Source organism: Gouania willdenowi, chromosome 6 (genome assembly GCF_900634775.1).
Source record: "Gouania willdenowi chromosome 6, fGouWil2.1, whole genome shotgun sequence".
In the NCBI taxonomy this organism is placed as follows: Eukaryota; Metazoa; Chordata; class Actinopteri; order Blenniiformes; family Gobiesocidae; genus Gouania; species Gouania willdenowi.
In genome coordinates, this window is record NC_041049.1 from 4,699,463 (window position 1) to 4,721,665 (window position 22,203).

Genomic DNA, 22,203 nt, shown 5'->3' on the forward strand with positions numbered 1-22,203 from the left:
AGAATCCAAATACTCATTGTTTAATTTGTATCTTTTTAAATTATGGGTGTGGGTGTGATTTGATCGCTTTCTATATTTTAGTCATTTGAAAAATCGTTTTAGCCTGTTCTAATTTTTGGTCTGCTTGATAATGAGTTTTGATTTATTTTAGGTTTTTAATTTTATTTATTTATTTATTTATTTTTTAGCTCAGTGTGGTTCGGTTTACTTTAGTTTAGTTTGGTTGAGTAGAGTTATTCCACTATTATTATTATTATTATTATTATTATTATTATTATTATCATTATCATTATCATTATCATTATTATTATTATTATTATTATTATTATTATAATAATAATAATAATAATAATAATAATAATAATAATAATAATAATAATAAAAGATAGAAGCTTTATTGACATTCTACAACATATACAATCGATATTAGGGTGCTCTCCAAGAATGAGGAGTGACATATATCACACACTAAATAAATATATATAATACTCAGTATACACTATATACATTTTTTTTTTTAAATTAAAACTGACCTGTTGGTGAGATGAGTAAATACGGCACAGATAAATATGGCACATCTATTTCAGTGATCAACATTTTTTAAACTAAAAGCAGTGGCAAAAGAGACAAACTGTTACCTTTTCATACAATTACTCACAATAAAATGTAATATAAAACTATCTATCGTAGTTATTTACACTCGTGAGGCTGTAAAACTTTATACTTAGTTAACATTAAAACATAATTATGTAATATATGTATTTTACCCCCAAATTGAGCCGATTATGTGTTTCATCTAAATAATAAAACTCTCGAGTATCAAAACTACATTACCCACAATCCCATAGGCCAAATGTGATTGGATGACATACGTAACGACGTAAGTGACGTTCCAGGAAAACGCGCGCGAAAGTACAGCGAGAGTTATTTGTTATTCTCGACGTTTTATACTTATTTTGGAGTCTATTTGTCCTTTTCTAGCAGTTTACTAGACTTTGTTAGTTTTAGAGTCTTTAGTTTATGTTGCTATTTCCTGTTTGGGTCGGTTTTCTTTGCCTAAACGCTGTATTTAAATCCAGTAATGTGAAATCTTTGCTAAAGTTTTGCTTGTTTTTTTTAGCTGTAAGTTGAGGCGGACGTAGTTTGGGTCCTGGTACTGGTTCTTTTGCTGGTCCTAGTTCTGGTACTTGTTCTTGCGCTTGTACTGGTACTGGTTCTGGTTCTGGTTCTGGTTCGGTCTGCGGGCACCGGGATGACGGGAGTCCTCCACCATCCGGGTTACGCTGATGAGAAGCTGCAGAGGGTGGAGCAGCTGATCCCCTGCAGGGAGCTCCAGGCTGGGATGCTGGTGTCACTGATGGGTCAGGTACTGTGGAGCCACAACATTAGGACCACCGATGCATGCCATAATCCATCTATTTATTTTTTATTTTTTTTATTTATTTTTTTACAGTCAAAATAAAGCAGCAAACACCTCCAATAGACATCTAAACTAAGTTAAAACTAATTATTTCTACCAAAGAAGCAGATCCAGTTCAATGTTTGTGAATTTAAGTCATTTTTAAACACTATATCAACAGCCACAAAAAGATTATAGCCTACGTACTGTTTGAAGTCCCTTACTTTTCTCTGCATTTAACAAAAACAACAGTTAATAAAGTGACATTTATAATGCTATATCTGTAACCAGTACTGTTATTTGATTGAAATTGTACTCAGTACTCATTGTAAACCCCCCACTTACCGCTTATTTACTTATATATTTTTTCTGGACAGTTATCTTGACCAATATCTATTATTTAATTTATTTTTTTATTTTACATTTTTATTTTTGCCTTAATTTTTCCTTTCTGTGTTTGTATTTAGCTTTCTTGTTTGCTTCCACTTTGTGTCTCTGGCTGATGTAGCGTGTGAATTTCCCCGACGTGGGATGAAATAAAGGATAATCTAATCTAATACAAGTAAATCATTCATAATATACTCAAGTACAAGCATATGGTACTAGTTACTTTCACCCACCACGTTTATTTTTGGTAATAAATAGATAGATAGTTTATTTTATTGTCATTCAACATAACATCAGAAATTCACTGCAGAACCAAAGTGCGTAGCGTTTACTGTAGCCACAACAGTTGGATAAGCAATGATAATACAAGAATAAAAGGGATAAAAACCTGGTCAGAGAAGGATGCCGATAAATACATTGGTGCAAAATGTACGTGCAACAGTTAAAATAACAGATGATATAAATAAATCTTGCCACGGTTCCCTTACATACAGTAAACATCTCATGTATAAACTTAAAAAAGGAAGAGACAAAATCTAAAGTGAAACTTTAATTTATTTTCCACAAATACATCTGTATAAAATAAAAGGTTTGTCCAAATGTACTATTATTTTTAAAAAATGAAATCACACCAATAAATTCAATTAAAAAAAATAAAAAAAAATGTTCAATGCCAAATCTACCATGATGTGGGTAACAACATAATAGGTGGAAAAACCACAACCTGAACCAAAGAAAGTGGCTTAGTGGGCATTGATCAGAAATGGCACGACTAAGAACATAATATAGATAATGTACATAAACTCTTCATGGATGTGATGAATGTTACACAGCTGATAAAGGCTTTGATGAATTAACCCATGATGTTCTCCCTCCAGCCTCAGCACTACAGCTACCCCTCCATCTTCATCTACGGACACAGAGCTTCAGGGAAAAGTCACGTGTTGCACATCCTGATGAAGGAGCTGGAGGTGACTGCATTAGTTTATTATTAAAGCTAGGGTGGGCAATTTTCTCCAGATACACTTGAAGTTTTTGCTTGAAATTGTCTTTATTTCCTGACAGAAATTAAGAACTTATGTGCTCTGAAAAAAGAACAAAAAAAAATCCATCATCTGCAGCAGCTGTAAATCGGTAATAACTTCAACCAATGGGAAAAAAAACGAACGTTTTTTTTTAACCAATCACGTCTCTCTGTCTCCCTGCTCGTTCCAGACCCCTCGCATGCACGAGCTCACGCTGAAAGCGCGTCACCGCTGACAGAGTTAATTAGTTTATTGTTTACTTACTGCTGAATGAGACATGAGACAACAAAGTTTCTACACAATACAAGCGATGAGCTGAGGTCTGCTATTGGAGCAGCTGTGTGCATGCATGTGAGTGAGAGAGAGCACAGAGGGGAGGGGCGAGGGGGGTAAAGGCGGAGCCGTCGGGGAGGCTACGTTCAAAATCATGCTGGCTTTTGAAAATCACCTACCCTACCTTTAACTCTCCTCCTCGTATGTCTTCTAATTAGGGATGTCCCGATACAACTTTTTCACTTCCGATACAATGCCGATATTGCAGCCTAAATATTGGCCAATATCGATACGATACAATATCAACACAAATCTTACATACTTTTATGACTTATTTTGTAGTGTAGAATGTTAGAAAAAGGCTTGATCAAGTGATGTTACTCAAACAGAGAACAATAGTCACGAGAAAAAATTACCCATTCATTATTAACCAATTGGTTACATACATTTTCCATGCAACCTTCAACATATTATCTACAGTATTCTAGAATTAATTAAATATAATATATATCTGAGATTTTAGATGCAGCCTGATAAAATCCGATCTTTGTTTTCTGGCTGATATCGGACCGATATCAATATCGGATCGGGACACCCCAACTTCTAATTATCAACCGTTTATTGGAATTAAACAAATCACCTTCTTGGCGTAATGTGAAGCTTTAACTCTGAGTCTTTCCTCCACATTCTTTTTTAGGTCGACAAAAACATTCCCAGTTTTGTGATTTATTTCAGCAGAAACTGAGCTGTGAACACTTTTAAAACTTTTTAGTAAAATAATAACTCCTATCAGACCAGATCTGTGACTTGATCATAATTCATCCTGATTGATCTCATTGTATCTAATACTAGTTTAATCTTGGATTAGTTTACACAGGGTTAAATGATTTACTCTGGATAGTTTTATCATAGTTAGACTTTTTAAAAATCTCAGTGTAATTTGTTTTAGATTTTTTGGCACCGTCATAGTTGATGTTCTCTGTTATTTTACCATTGTATAAATTACAGTTTAATTTATCTTTATTGTTGTCTTAGATTTTTATTTATTTTTTTAGTTTATTTTGAGTTAGTTTAGAATGTGATGAGACAATATGTTAGATAATTAGATAAGACATCTTAAACACAAATTAAAAGGTTGTTTATTGGACTTGTCTCGGCTTAATTTATCCATCATTGTTTGTCTTAGGGAATATTTTTGGGGTTTACACTAAGATTGTCATTTAATTCTTTTATTTTATGTTGTACATGTCATTATGATTTTATGGCACGGTTGTTTTATTTCTTTTTTTCTCATTGTTTTCCTTCTGTGTTGTAAATTTACATAATTTAAAAAAAAATGTATTTATCTTGTCAAACATTTTGTTATTGGAATAAATGTAGTTATACCGGTGTTTAAATATGACCTCCTTTTTTTGTGCTGATTGTCAGTTTATACCTATTGAAATATTTAATTTATTTACTGCCATTTTCAATGATCTGATCATTTATTTTGTCACTTCCTATTGTTCTACATTGACGTCCCATCACAGCTGCCTCACGCTGCCGTCAGCTGTGTGGAGTGCGTTTCCGCCGCACTGCTGTACGAGCGCGTGCTGACGTCATTCTTTGGCCGAAGCGCCGCGTCCTTCCTCCCACGCAGTCCGTCTCTGTCCGAGTTTGTGCGTCTCTACAGACACCAACGCTCACAGTCGCCTGCAGAGCAGACACGATACATCGTAAGTATAAAAAAAATCAACTAATCCACTCTGTGCATGTGAGACCTGAATGTTTGTGATAATAACAGAATTAATGATTCACTGAAATATCCTCAAAACGGACAAGAGTTTGTTTATCTTTTCTTTTTGATCCTAAATTTCTTGCTGCATAAAACACATTAAAAATAAACATTTGCAGCTTTTTTGGATTTATATCAAACATGTAAAAAATTGCATGTTTAAACATCCACTTCAGTAGAAAATACTCAAAGCCTGTGTCAGTAAACTACGGAAGAGGATTAGGGCCACTGGGAAAAAAACAAAAAACAGATCCAGTAAAAAAAAAAAAAAAAAAAAACAGATGTAGAACAATTTTTAAATCCCATAGTTTATTTATTTATTTATTTTTTTTTTTGTCTGAATCTTTCTTTTTTTTTGTCTTGATTTTTTATTTTATTTTTTACGTCTTATTTTTTATTTTATTTTTTACGTCCTAATTTTTTATAAAATGTGTATTTTTATTGTTTTTTTTATCTTATTTATTTATTTATTTATTTTCTAGTCCTGTTTTCCGTTTTATCTTTTTGCTTGCAGGTGTTGTGAAATAGTAACAGATGGGAGAAAAAAAGAAGAAAAAAAAAACATCACTGGGAAAAAAAGTGAAGACCAAATGAAATATATATATATATATATATATATATATATATATATATATATATATATAAAACAAAATTTAGACAAAAAAATAATATTAAAACTTCAAAATTACCAAATGATTTAAAAAATGTTCTACAATTGTGATTTTTATTTTTTTTTCTTCCACGACTGATCTGTTTTTTTTTCAATAATTCTGTCTTTTTTGGGGGGGCTTTCAGTTGACCTAACTCTGTGCCGTAGTAAACAGACCCCATAAAACAGCAACATACAATTTTTTTTTCATTCCTACCTTTTCTATTTGTGCACATAATAAAAACAAAGTGACATGTGCATTTTTCAGGTAATGGAGAAGGCTGAACTCCTGAGAGACGCTGATGCTAACCTTCTCCCTGCTCTGCTGCGTCTTCAGGAACTGGTGAGAAATCACAGCTGGCTTCATTCTTCTATTTACTCCATGGTGTGAGGAAATGATTGGTAGAACCTAACAGTTTTTAATCAGCTAAAGTAAAGTCTGCTTCTTTAATGTCACGTTATTACACTGTGGTTCAGATGTGATAATTAGGATGTTAATGTGATTGTGAGGTGTAATGTGTGTTAATGTTCCTGCAAAGCAGAGAAGGAGAGAATACGACACGCACGTGTGCTTTAACGTGTGTTCACACCGAACGCGACTGTAGCAGTTGCTTCCATCGCCCCTGATGTGTCGTTTGCACATAGCGGTGCTTTTTGGTCACTCCATCACTTTATCACCCCGGTGACGTGATCACCAGGGAACAGTGTGTGTGTGTGTGTGAAAGAGAGAGATGGTTGATCACTTCTTTTCCTTCTTGCTCTGCTTTTACGGTTTAAATGATCAACTTATGGAGATAGTAAAGGAACAGTTCACTCAGAATGTGTTATGATCAGTAGTTACTGTGGTTTTCCAGAAGTTAACCGCTTTAATTTTGCCCCGATAAATTGAGGAAGTCGTACAGCCTCCGCTGCAGCCGTCTGTGCTGAAGTGGGAGGGAGCAGGAAGGGGCTGCAGCCTCCGCTCTACACACAGTGAAGGACGAGGGATTTGTCGCTTAAAAAGTTCAGATTTTTCAACTTTGAGCGCCGAGACCGTGCTCGACCTTTTCGCTGAAATTACACGTCACGCCGCTTGAGGGGAGATAACTTGAGGTTGCGTCATTTACATTGATTTGAATGTAATCGAGTTGCTTCAGTCATTCGGTCACGTTCGGTGTGAAAGCCCCTTTACTGTTATGAAGCCTTTTTATTTTGGAGCATGTGTTTGAATTTATTCAGATTTTGCGCCCTCGGACCTTTGAAGCATGTGGTGTCCCTCAGGGCTGCGTTTTGGGCCCAATAATATTCACCACCTCCATCTTGTGATATAGTGTCTGTAGGGTAGTGTTTGCGTGGGTGAGCTTGTGGGATTCTGTGTGCCTGTGACTGTAGTAGTTGAGCAGAGCTCAGCTGTCACTGCAGCGTTGTGTGCTGCCTGACTGGGCGTGTCTTAGCTGCTTCACGAGTAACACCCATAATGAAGGCATTTTTTTAAATGTCCCCCCTAGTGGTTGGTCAGCAGAAAGCAGGGGTTTAGTTACTCATCACTAAATTTTAAAAATAAGTAATGATAAAATAATTTTAAAATACCAAAAATTCCCGTTTCAGGAAAATTGCAGCCCCTGCTTATGCCCTTGTTTTTACTGTATTCTGTTGCGCTCAGAGCAGGCGATGATGGTTTGCGATGTTGTTGATTATAAAGATAAAAACATGAATGTGTTGCTGCTTTGCAGGTGGACGACAACATTACCGTCATCCTGCTGAGTGAAATCGTCTGGGAGAAATTCAGGCCAAACACGGGCTGCTTCGAGCCGCTTCTGCTGCATTTCCCAGACTACAGCAAAGGTAGCGTCGCTCGCCGAGGTCGCACTGCGAGGATTACCTACATTACAAACTTGTTCTGTTGATGGTTGATAGATAAAATCCTCACACTTATTGCTTGTTCACTCAGCATTTCTTCTTATGCTTTAAATAGAATCATGGAGTGTAAAGTTAACCAACCTGGCAACGCAGCTTCTACAGTCACGATAATATGTTAACGTTTCATTTATTCTGACAACTTTTTTTCAGGAAATGTACTTTGATCTCCTGACATGTTTCAAATGTCAATTGGCAGTCTTCTTCAGAGGCATCTGCTGATTGCTTTGATGTGTCCTTGACTACCGCGTAGTAACTCTAGGAATTATTAATTACACACAGTCACGTCTAAAGAAAGTAAAATAAAATAAATACTCAAGTAAAGTACAAATACCTCAGAAACCTACCAAAGTATTTGCACTGTTACTTCACATCTGTGATACCAGTTAATCAGAAAGCTGCATGACGTGGTTCTGAACCTGTGTTAACCTGGCTCTCATTGTGAGCTTTGTAGGTCAGTGACTGCGTGTGTGTTAAAGTGTGCGTTCAAGTCTGCAATAAAGTGTGCATTACGGTGTGCGTTACAGTAGTCTGCGTTACAGTGGGCCTTACAGTCTGCATTACAGTAGTCTGCATTACAGTAGTCTGCCTTACAGTGTGCGTTACAGTAGTCTGCGTTACAGTGTGCCTTACAGTGTGCGTTACAGTGCGCGTTACAGTAGTCTGCCTTACAGTGTGCGTTACAGTACGCGTTACAGTACGCGTTACAGTGTGCGTTACAGTCTGCCTTACAGTGTGCGTTACAGTGCGCGTTACAGTGCGCGTTACAGTGCGCGTTACAGTCTGCGTTACAGTCTGCCTTACAGTCTGCCTTACAGTGTGCGTTACAGTGCGCGTTACAGTGTGCGTTACAGTCTGCGTTACAGTGTGCGATAAAGTGCGCTTAAAAGTGCGCGTTAAAGAGTACTATAAAGTGTGCATTAATGTGTGCTATAAAGTGCGCGTTACAGTGTGCATGTGTGCGTTAAAGTCTACGTTGCAGTGCGCGATAAAGTGTGCGTTAAAGCATGTGTCCTCCTGTTTCAGGCGAGTTGCAGCAGATCCTGTCGACAGACTCTCATCCATCCTACTCGGCCGAGCTTTACTCATCCTACATCAACATCCTGCTGGGCGTCTTTTACTCAGTGTGTCGGGACCTCAGGGAGCTTCGGCACTTGGTCAGACGTTGATACATCACAGCACACGTTTTACACTCATTTATTTATTATAGTTTTGAATCATTTGTTTGTTTCTCCGTCTGTCCAACCAGGCTGCTCTTAACTTTAATAAGTTCTGCGAGCCTTTGACGGAAGGAAAAGGTGAACATCACTGAGACATCACTCTGAAAACACCAGAACACACTTTTATTATCCAGTTTTTTTTTATTTATAGTGTGAAAGTAACAGAAAATATACATATTTAATTAATTAATCAGAATCAGAATTACCTTATTTATCCCAAGGGAAAATGACTTAAAATTAAGAATGTGCAAAGAAACAACATGTAAAAATATAATGTATGAATTAATTTGGTAATAATTTTTTCCGAATGTCAGATTGAAACATTTTAAATAAACTCAGTTTCTTATAACTAAAGAGAAAAGGTTTATGATTAAAAACCTTTGTTGGGGTTTTTTATTTGCGTGGGGTATTTTTTAATCTCTGTAAATTTAATAATAATGTTAAGTACTTTGAGTTATTTTTTACATATGAAAAGCGCTTTATGAATAAAGTTTGATCTGATTTGATTAAAAAAAGGTGCAATGACAAATAGAACATTAAAGTACAAAGTTTTAAACGTAAAAAAATAACTTCAAGAATGATAAAAAAAATATTTTTGGAGCAAAATATTAAATGGAAAAATAAGAAATATTTAAAGCAGTGAATAGAAAATGAATTAAGAACAATAAAACACAGTTAAAAAGGGAGAAAAATCTAATTTAAAATTTAAAGAAACGTCTTTAAATATTATTTAATTATTATTATATAGAAACTTGATTTATAAAGCATTTCATGAATAATTCTTAAGAAATAAAACTTCATAAAGGAGTTGAAAAAAAGTCAAATTGATTTAATAAACATTGAAACAAAATTGAATTAATTAATTATAAAGTAATTGTCCATATGGTCCAGAATTTTGATTAAAATGAGGAATAAACAATTTAAAGAAATATGACAAAAAGTGCTATTCTTTAAGAAAAAAATAAATATTACAATAAAAATTCAAAGTGAAAATGCCTTAAAATATTTGTATTTATTTATAAATGGCGTCCTCAGATGGCTTTAATTCCTTGACTTTTTGTTTTTAACCTTTTCTTTTTTATCTCCAGTGAAGGAAACAGAAACTCACAAACTGTGGAGGAACATCGAGCCTCACCTGAAGAAAGCCATGCAGACAGTTTATATCCGTGAGGTTTCAAGGTCCGAACCCTTCCTCCTGAATCAACTAATCACTGTGATGATGATGATGATGTGTCTCTTCCTCAGCCTGCAGTGGGAACAGATGCAGCAGACGGAGGACGAAGGCGGAGCTTTGAGAGGTGGAAACGGTTTTATTTTTTTATTTAATGTTACTTGATGACGCTGATTTTCTGCTTTTATTTCCTCCGTTTGAAGGTTTGTCGGCTCACACTCACGTAGAACTCCCTTATTACTCCAAGTTCCTGCTGATCGCTGCTTATCTGGCCTCGTACAACCCGGCTCGCACCGACAAGCGCTTCTTTGTCAAGGTTTGGTTTTTAAAGTCCTGCTTCATTAGAGCTGTTTTTAAAGCTGATTTCATATGAGATTTATTATTAATTAGTTATTGATTAAAATCCTGCTGAGAACCAGGATGAAAAATTCATCAATTACATTTTTTTGTGTGATTTCCTGCCATATTAGAGCTACACTGTAAAAAAAACATCATGTGCAATATTATTTATGATTTTTTCCTCTTAAATATTACTTGTACTCGCATATCTTGTATACTTTATTCATACATAGGTTTATTATATATTGTTAAAATTTTTCCTTTCTGCATAGGGTGTAATGTATATTATTATGCTGCTTTAACAAGTGAAGTGGGATCAATAATGTTTTTGAATTCAGTTATTTATTTTTTTATTTTTTTAAATACAATATGCTGCCAAATAACACATACACTAGTGACTAGTAAAATAATTAATTACAAATACTAAATATAATTTTTCTTAAAAAGAAAGAGAGAAGAAAAATTAAATAAATCAAAGTTTATACATCGTAGATGACATTATAGTCAGAGTACGTTGAGATACACTGTTAAAAAAAAAAAATACTGTAGTTTTTACAGTAAAAAAAACTGGTAATTTTTGTTGGCATAATTGGTCAGTAAGTACTGTTTTTATGGGGGAAACAACTGTATTGCTGATTTTACAGTGTAAAACAACAACTTAGTTTAATTCTTATTTTTTAAGGTCTTTTTATTTACATCTCTCACAGTGGAAAACTGGAGGGTTTCACTGGAAATACATGTGAAAACTTCTCTTTGTGTCCTGCCATAATTCAAGTATTTAAAATTTATTTATTAATTTATTAGAAAAATGAAGTCATTTAATCTCTTTCCTATCTAATAGCATCATGGGAAAATCCGGAAAACCAACTTCCTGAAGAAAAATGAGAAGGTGATATTTCTCACACGCTCTCTGCTCGCTCCAACTTTGAGTCCCTGATTGTTAAGAGTGTTTGTTTGTTTGTTTGTTCTATTCCTGCAGACCAGTAACCACCTCCTGGGGCCGAAGCCGTTCGCTCTGGACCGTCTGCTCGCCATCTTCTACAGCGTGGTGGACAGCAGAGTGGCTCCAACCGCCAGCATCTTCTCACAGGTCTGACAATCTCACTTTGAATTACAACACCAGTCAATAAGAAGATTTAGTTACTTATTTAAAAAATGCTTTTTCTTTATTTTTGTATGATTTTCAGCTTTATTTTGACTTGTTTTTTGCTTTTCAAGATTAAAAATGTTGTCATATGCACAGCAGTGCTTAACAATGGAAATCTTACTTTGCGGAAGTTAAACAATAAACAATTTAACAAAACTATAGAATAAAATTAAATAAAAATAGTTCACAGATTAAATTCAAACAACGTGATTAAAAAAAGAAAGTGTCTGTTTGTACGTTTGCCTTACGGACAACCCCCGCTGCTATTGGTACGGTTACCGAAGTACCCGTACGTAGCGTCTAAGGGTTAGGGGTAGGGTTAGGGTTATAACCCAATACCGCCTCAATTTTTAGGGTTAGTCTTAGTCAGGCAACCGAAACTGGCCAATGAGGGGCGCTGCATACGGATAGAATGTCGGTATATTGATACGGCAACCGTACGGATAGCCACTGCCTATAAAAAAAATGGTCCAAGGTATTGTGTAAAGTAAAAAATATTGTATAAATGCTGATTATTGTCCATTAACATGCATGTGAGGGTTGCGTGTTAAATAGCATTTTCTGCTTGGTCAAATAAATAAAATAAACAAAAATATCGCCTTTTCCGTTACAGGAAGTTAATTTTGTCATTTGCGTTCATTTTCCATGATCGCAGAAAATCTAAAACCCTGAAAAAGTTGGTAGTTTAAGACTTTAACACGTGATCAGAATTAATAAACGTGGGACACAGGATTTATCGTTGATGGTAGGAGTGTTATCGCGATATTGTGAAGATATCTGTTCCAAGCTGCGCGTCTTTTTATAACCCTAACCCGGTTTTGGAACAAGGTTTTTATGGGCATTCTTAGCTAAATTGAGGGACAAATGGCCCGTGGCCCTCGCTAATTTCCGACATGGGAATTTATTGTTTATATCGTGGGATGACAAATTCTTACCGGTGAGAATATTTTTGACGATAAATCATAAACGATAAAATATCGCACATTCCTATTATTGAGTTGAAAAGGTAGAGTAAGTAGGTCCAGAGTTAAAGTTCAATAAAAGCCTGGATATTTTTTCTTTCCAAAATATCGTATTGTATTGTGAACTCTGTCGATCGTCCCACCACTAGTGATCAATGATCAACCATAAAAACTTTGGTCAGAAACCAAACGTTCCTCCTTTCAGCGTATCTGTGTAAATGCTGATTATTGTTTCAGATTTCATCCCTGGTGACGTTACAGCTGCTGACTCAGATCAGCCACACCGACCAACTGGACGCTCCCAAATACAAATGTTCTATTTCTCTGGACTTCATCTCAGCCGTCTCCAGGTGTGTGTGTTAACGCACGCCTCGAAAAACCCACGGACACGCCCACAGGAAGTGACCTTTAATGTGCTTTGTGTTCCAGGACGGTGAACTTTGACATTGTAAAGTATCTGTATGACTTCCTGTGAGCAAGTGGAAACAAGACATGTGGTGTCAGTAAGGTGAATGACGACTCGATGGCTCGCACAAACACACACACACAAACACACACAAAGATTCCCATCTAATTATGACGCCGCCACCTTGTGGCTTATTGATAGTTAAATATACCCATTTGTACAAAATAAAAGCCTGAAATCAACTTAACACAAGAGTTGTTTTGGTTTATTTTTATTTTTGTTATAAAAAATCTTCCTAAAAAGGATTTTACATGTTTTTTGTATCATACAGGTTTGATTAATTCAGTGTCAGAAATCACAATAATAATCAAAGTTATAACAATGGTATTTCTAAACAACGCAATCAATTCTATGCACAAACACAGAACATGCTGTGCATTTTAACCAGTTTCAGGCTGAAAATGGTTCCCAGGGAACAAACCCTTTAGGGCGAGTCTTAGTATTTATTTTTTATTTTTTTTCAAAAGGTTTATTTAAAAAATAATTTTTTTTCCCCACATAATCCACATTCCAAGAGGATTAAAGTAATAAGAAAACAATATTTTGATTTAAACTACAGTAATATTATATATTTAATAAAAATTTAATCTTTTTCTTTTGGTAAAAGTTCAAAGAAACTTAATTTGTAAAAAACAAAAACAAACAAACAAAATTTATAAATGTATTTTCAGATGTAATTTTAATGTTTTTATTGCTGGTCCAATCTGAAATGTTAAATTCAAATTAGTTCATGTATCATTTGCTCTGTGTCCTCAAATGATAAACTCAAGGACTAGTGTATTTCTCACAGAAGGAATAGTCAGGATTGTAATTGTTTTTTTGTACAACGCTCTGAGTCCTTCAGTGATTTGAGACAGATGAATCGGGTGCATTAGAGAAGCTGTGGTCCAATCAGGAGCTAAAGCTGTGGTCCAATCAAGAGCTAAAGCTGTGATCCAATCTGGAGCTAAAGCTGTAGTCCAATCAGGAGCTAAAGCTGTGGTCCAATCAGGAGCTAAAGCTGTGGTCCAATCAGGAGCTAAAGCTGGGGTCCAATCAGGAGCTAAAGCTGTGGTCCAATCAGGAGCTAAAGCTGTGGTCCAATCAGGAGCTAAAGCTGTGGTCCAATCAGGAGCTAAAGCTGTGGTCCAATCAGGAGCTAAAGCTGTAGTCCAATCAGGAGCTAAAGCTGTGGTCCAATCAGGACCTAAAGCTGTAGTCCAATCAGGAGCTAAAGCTGTGGTCCAATCAGGAGCTAAAGCTGGGGTCCAATCAGGAGCTAAAGCTGGGGTCCAATCAGGAGCTAAAGCTGTGGTCCAATCAGGAGCTAAAGCTGTGGTCCAATCAGGAGCTAAAGCTGTAGTCCAATCAGGAGCTAAAGCTGTGGTCCAATCAGGAGCTAAAGCTGTAGTCCAATCAGGAGCTAAAGCTGTGGTCCAATCAGGAGCTAAAGCTGTAGTCCAATCAGGAGCTAAAGCTGTAGTCCAATCAGGAGCTAAAGCTGTAGTCCAATCAGGAGCTAAAGCTGTGGTCCAATCAGGAGCTAAAGCTGGAGTTCAATCAGGAGCTAAAGCTGGGGTCCAATCAGGAGCTAAAGCTGTGGTCCAATCAGGAGCTAAAGCTGGAGTTCAATCAGGAGCTAAAGCTGGAGTTCAATCAGGAGCTAAAGCTGGAGTTCAATCAGGAGCTAAAGCTGGAGTTCAATCAGGAGCTAAAGCTGGAGTTCAATCAGGAGCTAAAGCTGTGGTCCAATCAGGAGCTAAAGCTGTGGTCCAATCAGGAGCTAAAGCTGTGGTCCAATCAGGATTGAGCTCTAAACGCTTTGTCTCCGGCTGTGAATCATGGCCACAATGTGGCTCAGGTCCACGCTCTTCATCATCACCTCCATGAAGTCTTCATCACTGCGCGCACCGGCCACAAACTCCTCCAGAGACAGTTCACCTGTCACCGTCACAATAGAAGCACACTATCAATAAAAGCCAACTGTCACAATAAAAGCACACTGCCAAAATAAAAGCATGCTGTCAAATGAAAGCACACCGCTGTAATAAAAGCACACTGTTGCAATAAAAAGCACACTGTTGCAATAAAAGCACACACTAATCCATAATAAACTTACAGTACATATTTTTTAGAAACAGTTATAGAACAATGTTGAAAGTAAAACCAGTCGATATTAAATCATGTGTTTGGGGATTTGGTCGTGAAATCAAAGACTGTCGTTGCCTCAGATGCTCCTCTTTTCTTGTTTTTAAGCTCCTCCTCCTTTGTCTGAATAAAATGACCTAATTTCTTTCTTTATAATAGTAGCTGAGTGAACGCTCATGTCCTCAGGCAGGGTTTTGTTCCTGCTAAAATATAGGATGACTCAGCTCTTAGACTATTGATAAAATCTGCTTCAGGAAGGAACAACATGGATGAAGATTTAGAGATGGTTTCAGATTCCTGTGGTTCCCAGTCTGGCTCTAAAGTCTGAACTGTGTTTAAAGTCACATTATTTTACTGGTTATCTTCGTTATCGTAACACTGCTGTGTCTCCATGTAGAACCGCAGTGTCATCGTTACAGAGCGACCGCTGACTCACCGTCTCCGTTTATATCGATCCTGTCGAACACGCTGTTGGTGAAATCCTCTGCGGTCGTTTCGTGGTTTTCGTTGCCGTTGATCGCACGGATCGCCTGGAAGGACAAGAATGTCTGAATGTCTCGCCTTCATCTCACTGACACCAAGATGATGGTGGAGATGAAGATGAAGATGAGAAATATGACGATAAAGATTTTAGCGATAATGATGAAAGTGGTGATGGTGATAATTTTTTTATCTTAAAGAAGATGATGATAGTAGTGATAACAATGGTTATGATTGTAATGATGAAGATGTTCTGCGTGTCCTATCTTAATGATGGTGGTAATGATGATGTCCTACCTTGATGATGTTGAGGAGTTCGTGGCGGTCGATGCATCCGTTTCCGTCCACGTCGTAAAGTTTGAAATACCAGCGCAACTTGTGCTCCATCTTTCCTCTCATCACCAGACTCAGAGCGGCCACGTACTCCATGAAGTCGATGTATCCGTCCTGCATAACGTAGCATGAGTCAGCGTTATTAGTCATCACAAACGTGAGTCAGCTACGGGTCAGCAGTATACGTCGTCATAAACATGAGTCAGCGGTATAGGTCGTCATAAACATGAGTCAGAAATATGAGTTGTCATAAACATGAGTCAGCGTATGATTCTGCTTAAACATGAGTCAGAAATAGTTGTCATAAACATGAGTCAGCGGTATGAGTCATAAGCATGAGTTGTCACAAACACGAGTTTGCAACATGAGTCAGCAGTATGAGTCGTCATTCGTCAGAAACATAAGTCAGCAATTTGAGTTGACATAAACATGAGTCAGCGGTACGAGTCATCATTCCTCATAAACACAAGTCAGCAATATGAGTAGTCATAAACATGAATCAACGGTATGTGTCGTCATGAACATGAGTTAGCGGTATGAGTAATCATGAACATGAGTTAGCGGTATGAGTCGTCATAAACACGAGTCAGCAACATGAATCTTCATAAACATGAGTCAGCGATATGAGTCGTCATTCGTCAGAAACATAAGTCAGCAATTTGAATCGTCATAAACATGAGTCAGCGGTACGAGTCGTCATTCCTCATAAACACAAATCAGCAATATGAGTAGTCATAAACATGAATCAACGGTATGTGTCGTCATGAACATGAGTCAGCGGTATGAGTCATCATTCCTCATAAAACATAAGTCAGCAAAATGAGTCGTCATGAACATGAGTCAGCGGTATGAGTCATCATTCCTCATAAAACATAAGTCAGCAAAATGAGTCGTCATGAACATGAGTCAGCGGTATGAATCGTCAAAATCATGAGTAATGATGTTAAATCAGCCTTAACTTATATTTACATTTATGTTTTTTTGCAAATGTTTTTTCTAGCTTATATATTCTATTCTATTGTTTTTTTTATTTATAATTTAGCATTATTTTCATAATTAATATTTTTTATAAATTAATGGATTAATCAATAAATTTAAACTTTTAAAATAATTTTTATTGACATTTCAATGTAACACTAAGTACTTCACAGTAAGAACTCCAATTTTAAAGTACGTTAACACACAAGTAATGATGAAAAAATACTAAAATAGCGCACAGGGAATGTGGAAAAAAGAAAAGAAATCAGTGTAAAATAATAAAGGCATTACTGTAGTTACTGTAGGTGAGAGTTCAGACTAAATAATTACACGCTGTAAACTAATGAGCTCCATAAACGCCTGGAATTTTATTCCTGTTTCCTTGGTCAACATTTAACACCTACGTATCGATATTTCACATCTGTATTATAACGTTTGTGTGAGAGAAAACTAGTGTGAAAGACGTTGTGTTACTGTCTATTAAAGGTTCTTAACACATTTATTGTGGTTGACTGATTCAAATGCACGGCTGAAATATATGAAATATACGTGTGAAAAGAAGTGAAACAACCTGATGAAGGATTATCTTCATCACCGTCTGAATCCCTCAATGATCTCACGATGGGATAATCTCACTTTAAACGCTGCTCACAGATTACTGGGTATTTATATACAGTGATGTACAGTACATCTAATTAAAGTATTTGGAAACATTATTTAATCTATCATTGTTTTTATTTATCTACTTATTTATTTTTTGGTAATGTGGTTATTATAATGAGTGTTTTGTTTATCGTTAAATAAGTTATTTATTCAATTCATATTGTAATTACTCTTGTTTTTTGTTATGTTAATATTATACTTATTAATTTATTGTCATAACACGTTATTGTTAGTATTGCAGTTATTTATTATTGTAATCATTATCATAATTAATGTTTTTGACAGTATTGTTATTTATTTGTTATGTGGTCATTCTAATTTGTTATTGTTAGTATTACAGTTTTTTTTTACTGTGTCTATTATTAAAATGTATGTTTTTAGAATTTTTTGTATTATAGTTATTTTTATTTTATTATTTTTGTCAATATTATAATTTTTTATGGTTAGTATTATTATCATAATTCATATTTTTTTATTAGGGTTTGTCATAATAGTCATAATAATCATAGTTACTGTGGTTGTCATAATTAATGTTTTTTGATATTTTACGTGTTATAGTATATAGTATAGTATATTTATTTAATGTTGTGATAATTATAATTGTTTTTGTTATTGTTAGTATTAGTTATTTATTTAATTTACTGTCATTATTATCATAAATAATATCTTTACAAAAAATGTGTATTATAGTTATTTATTATTATTGTCATAATATTTTGTTAGATTATAGTTATTTTTTTATTATTTGTGTTATTGTGGTTATCATAATAAATGTTTTTGTCATTGTTTGTATTATAGTTATTTGATTGTTTTTTTTTATTTGCTATAGTTATATTATGGTTATTTTTTTATTTATTCTTTGTTAATTTGGTAATTAGAATTGTTTTTGTTTGCATTATTGTTATTTATTTTTCATTTTTTGTTGTTTTTCTTTACAAAGCCTTTCACCAAAATTCCTTGTCAGTAGAAACATGTTGCAGAGCAGCATCTATAATTAAGATATATATTATTGAATTGATCTTTGTTATTAATTGATCGATGTGGGTAAATGTTGCTCTCTGGGGGATTTTCTCACCTTGTTCATGTCGAAGGTGCGAAACATCTGCTCGATGTAGGCGTTGGCCTCTGAGTCCAAACCTTTGAGCCCAAAGAACTGCTTGAACTCGTGCAGGGTGAGCTGACCCGACGGACACTCCGTCATGAACTTCTTGTACCACAGGTGCATCTCCACGGCCTGCAGGTCGTCCACCGCGCTCCCAGTAGAGTTTCCCATTATGGAGAGAGAACGAGAACGCACGCTGTGGGAAGGATGGATGCTGCTGTGGGAAGGATGGATGCTGCTGTGGGAGGGATGGATGCTGCTGTGGGACTTTTTATGGACTCCGCCCCCCCCATCCCTGTCCTCTTTTGGCCTAATCAGACGCTATAATCCCTGCATGCAGACGATCATCCTAATCAGAGACAGGTAAATGTGTTTAATCAGATGTGCTGACAAACAATGTTCATCCCTCACGTGCTCACGACCCACAACCAGCCAGGACACACTGACACGTTGGCCACTACTGTATGTGTTTCACTAATCTATACTGTATGTTATGGTTTAGTAGTGTTGTATTAATCAAGACCGGATTTTAAAGGTCTTGATCTCGTCTTGACTTGCATTTTTACTCAATCCTAAACCAGCACTGATTCCTGCTATTCTTCATCTTTACTAATGTAATAATGAGGAGAAGAAGAATCTGTCAAACATATTTTAAGGAAACTAAAATCAAAGAGAGAATGTTCTTTAGCTGTTCAACCTTGTCATGGTCTTGTCTTGGTCTCGACTCCCAAAAGTCTTGGACTTGTCTTGGTCTCGGATAATGTGGTCTTGAGCACAACACTGGTTTAGAGGTTAAATTAAATCCTGTTCTTAATTTAAAGTACTATAATTCTAATGACTCATCTTTGATACTTAAGTAAAAGTATAAAAGTACAAGTCCATTCCCCTCATGCTAAACGTCCGTTCCTTACTCACGCTGACTCAGCAGCATCAAAGCATGAAATAATTTACTTTTCTAGTACAAACAGTTTTCATCACATCACACATGCACCTCAGGGATCAGAAAGCCGTCTTATAGTGCACAATCAAACTGAGGACGTGTAATTAACTATCAATTCTCTGCAAACGTTCATGTTTTTTCATAGAATTTATTTCTAGATTTTTCTGTTACTCTGTGTGTGTTTCTTGTTTTGTGTTATTTTGTTGTATTTTGGGTTGTTTGACATCATTTTGTGTATTTTTGCTGTTTTGTTTTTTCCGTTTTGTGTGTTTTTATGTCCCTTTGTGTGCTTAAAGTCATTTTGTGTATTTCCGTTTTCATTATGCATATTGTCTGTTATTCTGTGTGTATTTGTTGTCATTTTTTTGTTGTTTTTAATTTTGTGTGTTTGGAGTCATTTTGTGTATTTTAGTTGTATTTTGATGCAAATTCTTGTATTTTTGTTGTCATATTGTATGTTTTTGCAGTTGTTTTGATGTTTTGTATGTATCGTTGTCTCTTTGTGTGTTTGGTTTGGATTCATTTTGTATATTTTTGTTGTGTTTTGATGCAAATTCTTGCATGTTTTTTGGCATCATTTTGTGTTTTGATACAGGTTTTTAAAAAATATTTTTTAATTTTTTGTCCATATCTTCTTTAGAGACTCATTGTATGTTTAAAAAATAATGCATTGCTTCAATATTTTACAGTAACGTCTGTTTCCTCCTGTTTGTTTGCTGTTCATTTACTTCCTCCGTGCATGTGACTAGTGTGTCAGAGATGTGGCTGTAGACTCAATCTATGGAGATTTTATTTGAGAATACTCAATATTTAATTTAATGACAAGACAACAAAAGATCATTTTTTGGGTTTTGACCCACTGGTTGAGAACACATGTTCCTAAGTGTGACTAAGCAAACACACACAGCCAGTTCTAGGTAGTTTTATTTAGAGTTCAATCATAGAACAATCCTTCAATCATTTTAATGTTAAACTGAAACAAATCAGAAATATAACTTGAACAGAAATGAACGACAGTAAATGTAACTTTGTACATGATGACCTCAATATGTATGTTTAAAAAAAACAATGAGTGTTACTTTGTAAAGATGTTAGTATTTAAAGTTTATTCTAAAAGTGTTAGGAATTAAATACTATTTAAAAACTAATATAAAAGACACTAACTTAGTGGCAAATCTAGGATATGAGATCCCAGCTGGTTTTTTGGTTTACAAGGCGACCATTTTAAATGGTGGCTGATTTCCGTTGCTGTGGTGACAGACTTATTAATATAAGTAATATTAATATACGCTGTATGAGCAGAAACAATGGCGTTTTACTTAAATAAATCATAAATTCCATCAAAACTGTTAGTTTTTTTGAAAATCCGAGCGACTATTTGAATCAATAGGTCTGAGTACACAAATCTGAGTACTTTTACTCTTTTTGGTAGAAGTACCTAATTAAACATCATCCACCTGTAAATAATTGACTTCTGGGTCCTGACAATGACTAACCCATCTGATTCACAGCATGGAAAACCAAACAAAGAGCGATAACTAAACACACACACACACACACACACACAAAACTAAATAACCTTAAAGCTGTAGGGCAACAAATACTCCCAATTTAAGTGCTATTATTAAATTGAAATTAGCAGGAATGTTACTCATTAGTAGCGACCGAAGTATGAAAACAAATCCTGGAAAGTCACAGTAAAAGTCTCAGATTAACCATCAGTCACCAAATATAACATAAATGATGTAGAAATTGTTCAAGTGCAACAATGTCCAGGGTTCTCACCAGGAATTTTTCACAACGTGGGGGGTTGGGTCGCTTTTTTAATTTTGAAATATATAACTCTGAGGGCAAAATTTTCTGAAGTAAAGCTAAAGTAGTTTTTTTTTTGTTTTTGTTTTCAATTTTTGTTCCAGCCTTTATATATATATATATATATATATGTACAGTATATATATAATATCCATGTCAAATTACAGCCCAATTCAATGAACATTAACGAAGAAGTAGTCATTTGAAAAATCCTGGCACATAAATGTGTCAATGATTCGGTACCACCAACTGTCAATTTTTGACTCACAAATAAATGAAAAAACAACTTTAATGGAAATTGCAGAAAAAAGGGGGGTGGGCACCTCGCGCCCCTATTCAAATTATGCAAAGCATAGTCATAATCTACGGTGAATTACCTTTGAAACGATATATCACACGACTGTTCCTATAAATTTGGAAATAACAGGAAATGGGGGGTGGGCACCCGGGCGCCCCCGTGACATGTATGTGGTAATGGGGCCTATTTATATATTGGTATGTGCCAATGATTTGGTACCACCAACTGTCGTAATATTTGACTCACAAATAAATGAGAAATCGACTTTGTTTGTTTTTTTTCTTTTGGGGGCCCCTGGGCCCCAAATCCAAAATTGGGCTCTGAGGGTCAATGTGTACACAACCATAGATTGTAGCTACCAAATTTCAGCCTGATCCGTTCATGAATAACAGAGAAGTAGCAGCATAGGGATCAAAATCACACTATTGGGCCCCCCTAGGCTCTACAGTGCTGGCGAGAACCCTGATGTCAGATTAAAAGTGTCGTCTGTAAATCATACAGATGTTCAAATATTTCACATTTTGGACAAAAGTTGGTTTGTAATCTCTGCCACAAACCCTTAAAAAGCGTCTTTATTAAGGCCTCGTTTTCTTCATGTTTTCCAGTTCAAACCTTCCCAGTCGGAGGCGGTTATTCCCTCCTGCGGCTCAGGAGTCTGTAGATGGAGTCGAAAGTGGAGGCGGTGAAACGTGTGAAAAGGCTGATCATCTTCACGCCCTCCACCATCCACTCCACAGAGCGTCCGATGAACGTAGCAAACAC

General features: G+C 35.7%; 2 protein-coding genes across 3 annotated transcripts; one reads left to right on the forward strand and one right to left on the reverse strand.

Moving 5' to 3' along the window:
* Nucleotides 1-468: 468 nt before the first annotated feature.
* Nucleotides 469-22,142, forward strand: orc5 (origin recognition complex, subunit 5). Of its 2 annotated transcripts, XR_003674353.1 has the most exons (16): nucleotides 469-1,366; nucleotides 2,665-2,757; nucleotides 4,614-4,799; nucleotides 5,776-5,850; nucleotides 7,220-7,331; nucleotides 8,430-8,560; nucleotides 8,653-8,701; nucleotides 9,712-9,802; nucleotides 9,869-9,921; nucleotides 9,998-10,110; nucleotides 10,975-11,022; nucleotides 11,113-11,223; nucleotides 12,480-12,592; nucleotides 12,672-12,750; nucleotides 18,509-18,754; nucleotides 22,047-22,142. XR_003674353.1 is itself a non-coding variant. In XM_028451183.1 (14 exons), exons 1-14 carry the CDS (start codon nucleotides 1,253-1,255, stop codon nucleotides 12,715-12,717), a joined length of 1,335 nt encoding a protein of 444 aa, XP_028306984.1. In that variant the 5' UTR covers nucleotides 469-1,252; the 3' UTR covers nucleotides 12,718-12,877. The 2 variants fall into 2 exon arrangements, 1 of the variants encoding a protein (XP_028306984.1); XM_028451183.1 differs by lacking the exons at nucleotides 18,509-18,754; nucleotides 22,047-22,142 and having other exon boundaries at nucleotides 12,672-12,877.
* On the reverse strand, nucleotides 14,478-18,562 carry guca1aa (guanylate cyclase activator 1Aa). Its single transcript, XM_028451184.1, has 4 exons — nucleotides 18,365-18,562; nucleotides 15,613-15,762; nucleotides 15,272-15,365; nucleotides 14,478-14,628 (listed from the first exon to the last, which is right to left on the reverse strand). Exons 1-4 carry the CDS (start codon nucleotides 18,560-18,562, stop codon nucleotides 14,501-14,503), a joined length of 570 nt encoding a protein of 189 aa, XP_028306985.1. The 3' UTR covers nucleotides 14,478-14,500.
* Nucleotides 22,143-22,203: the final 61 nt, after the last annotated feature.

What these genes read in the sequence shown, in the direction of transcription:
- orc5 (XM_028451183.1), top strand. Translation starts at nt 1,253, where the DNA reads ATGACGGGAGTCCTCCACCATCCGGGTTACGCTGATGAGAAGCTGCAG. An exon ending in TATATCCGTGAGGTTTCAAG is followed by an intron (nt 9,803 to 9,868) that starts GTCCGAACCCTT and finishes TCTCTTCCTCAG; the next exon opens with CCTGCAGTGGGAACAGATGC. An exon ending in CGAAGGCGGAGCTTTGAGAG is followed by an intron (nt 9,922 to 9,997) that starts GTGGAAACGGTT and finishes CTCCGTTTGAAG; the next exon opens with GTTTGTCGGCTCACACTCAC.
- guca1aa (XM_028451184.1), bottom strand. Translation starts at nt 18,562, where the DNA reads ATGGGAAACTCTACTGGGAGCGCGGTGGACGACCTGCAGGCCGTGGAG. An exon ending in GCACCTTCGACATGAACAAG is followed by an intron (nt 15,763 to 18,364) that starts GTGAGAAAATCC and finishes TACGTTATGCAG; the next exon opens with GACGGATACATCGACTTCAT. An exon ending in AACTCCTCAACATCATCAAG is followed by an intron (nt 15,366 to 15,612) that starts GTAGGACATCAT and finishes TTGTCCTTCCAG; the next exon opens with GCGATCCGTGCGATCAACGG.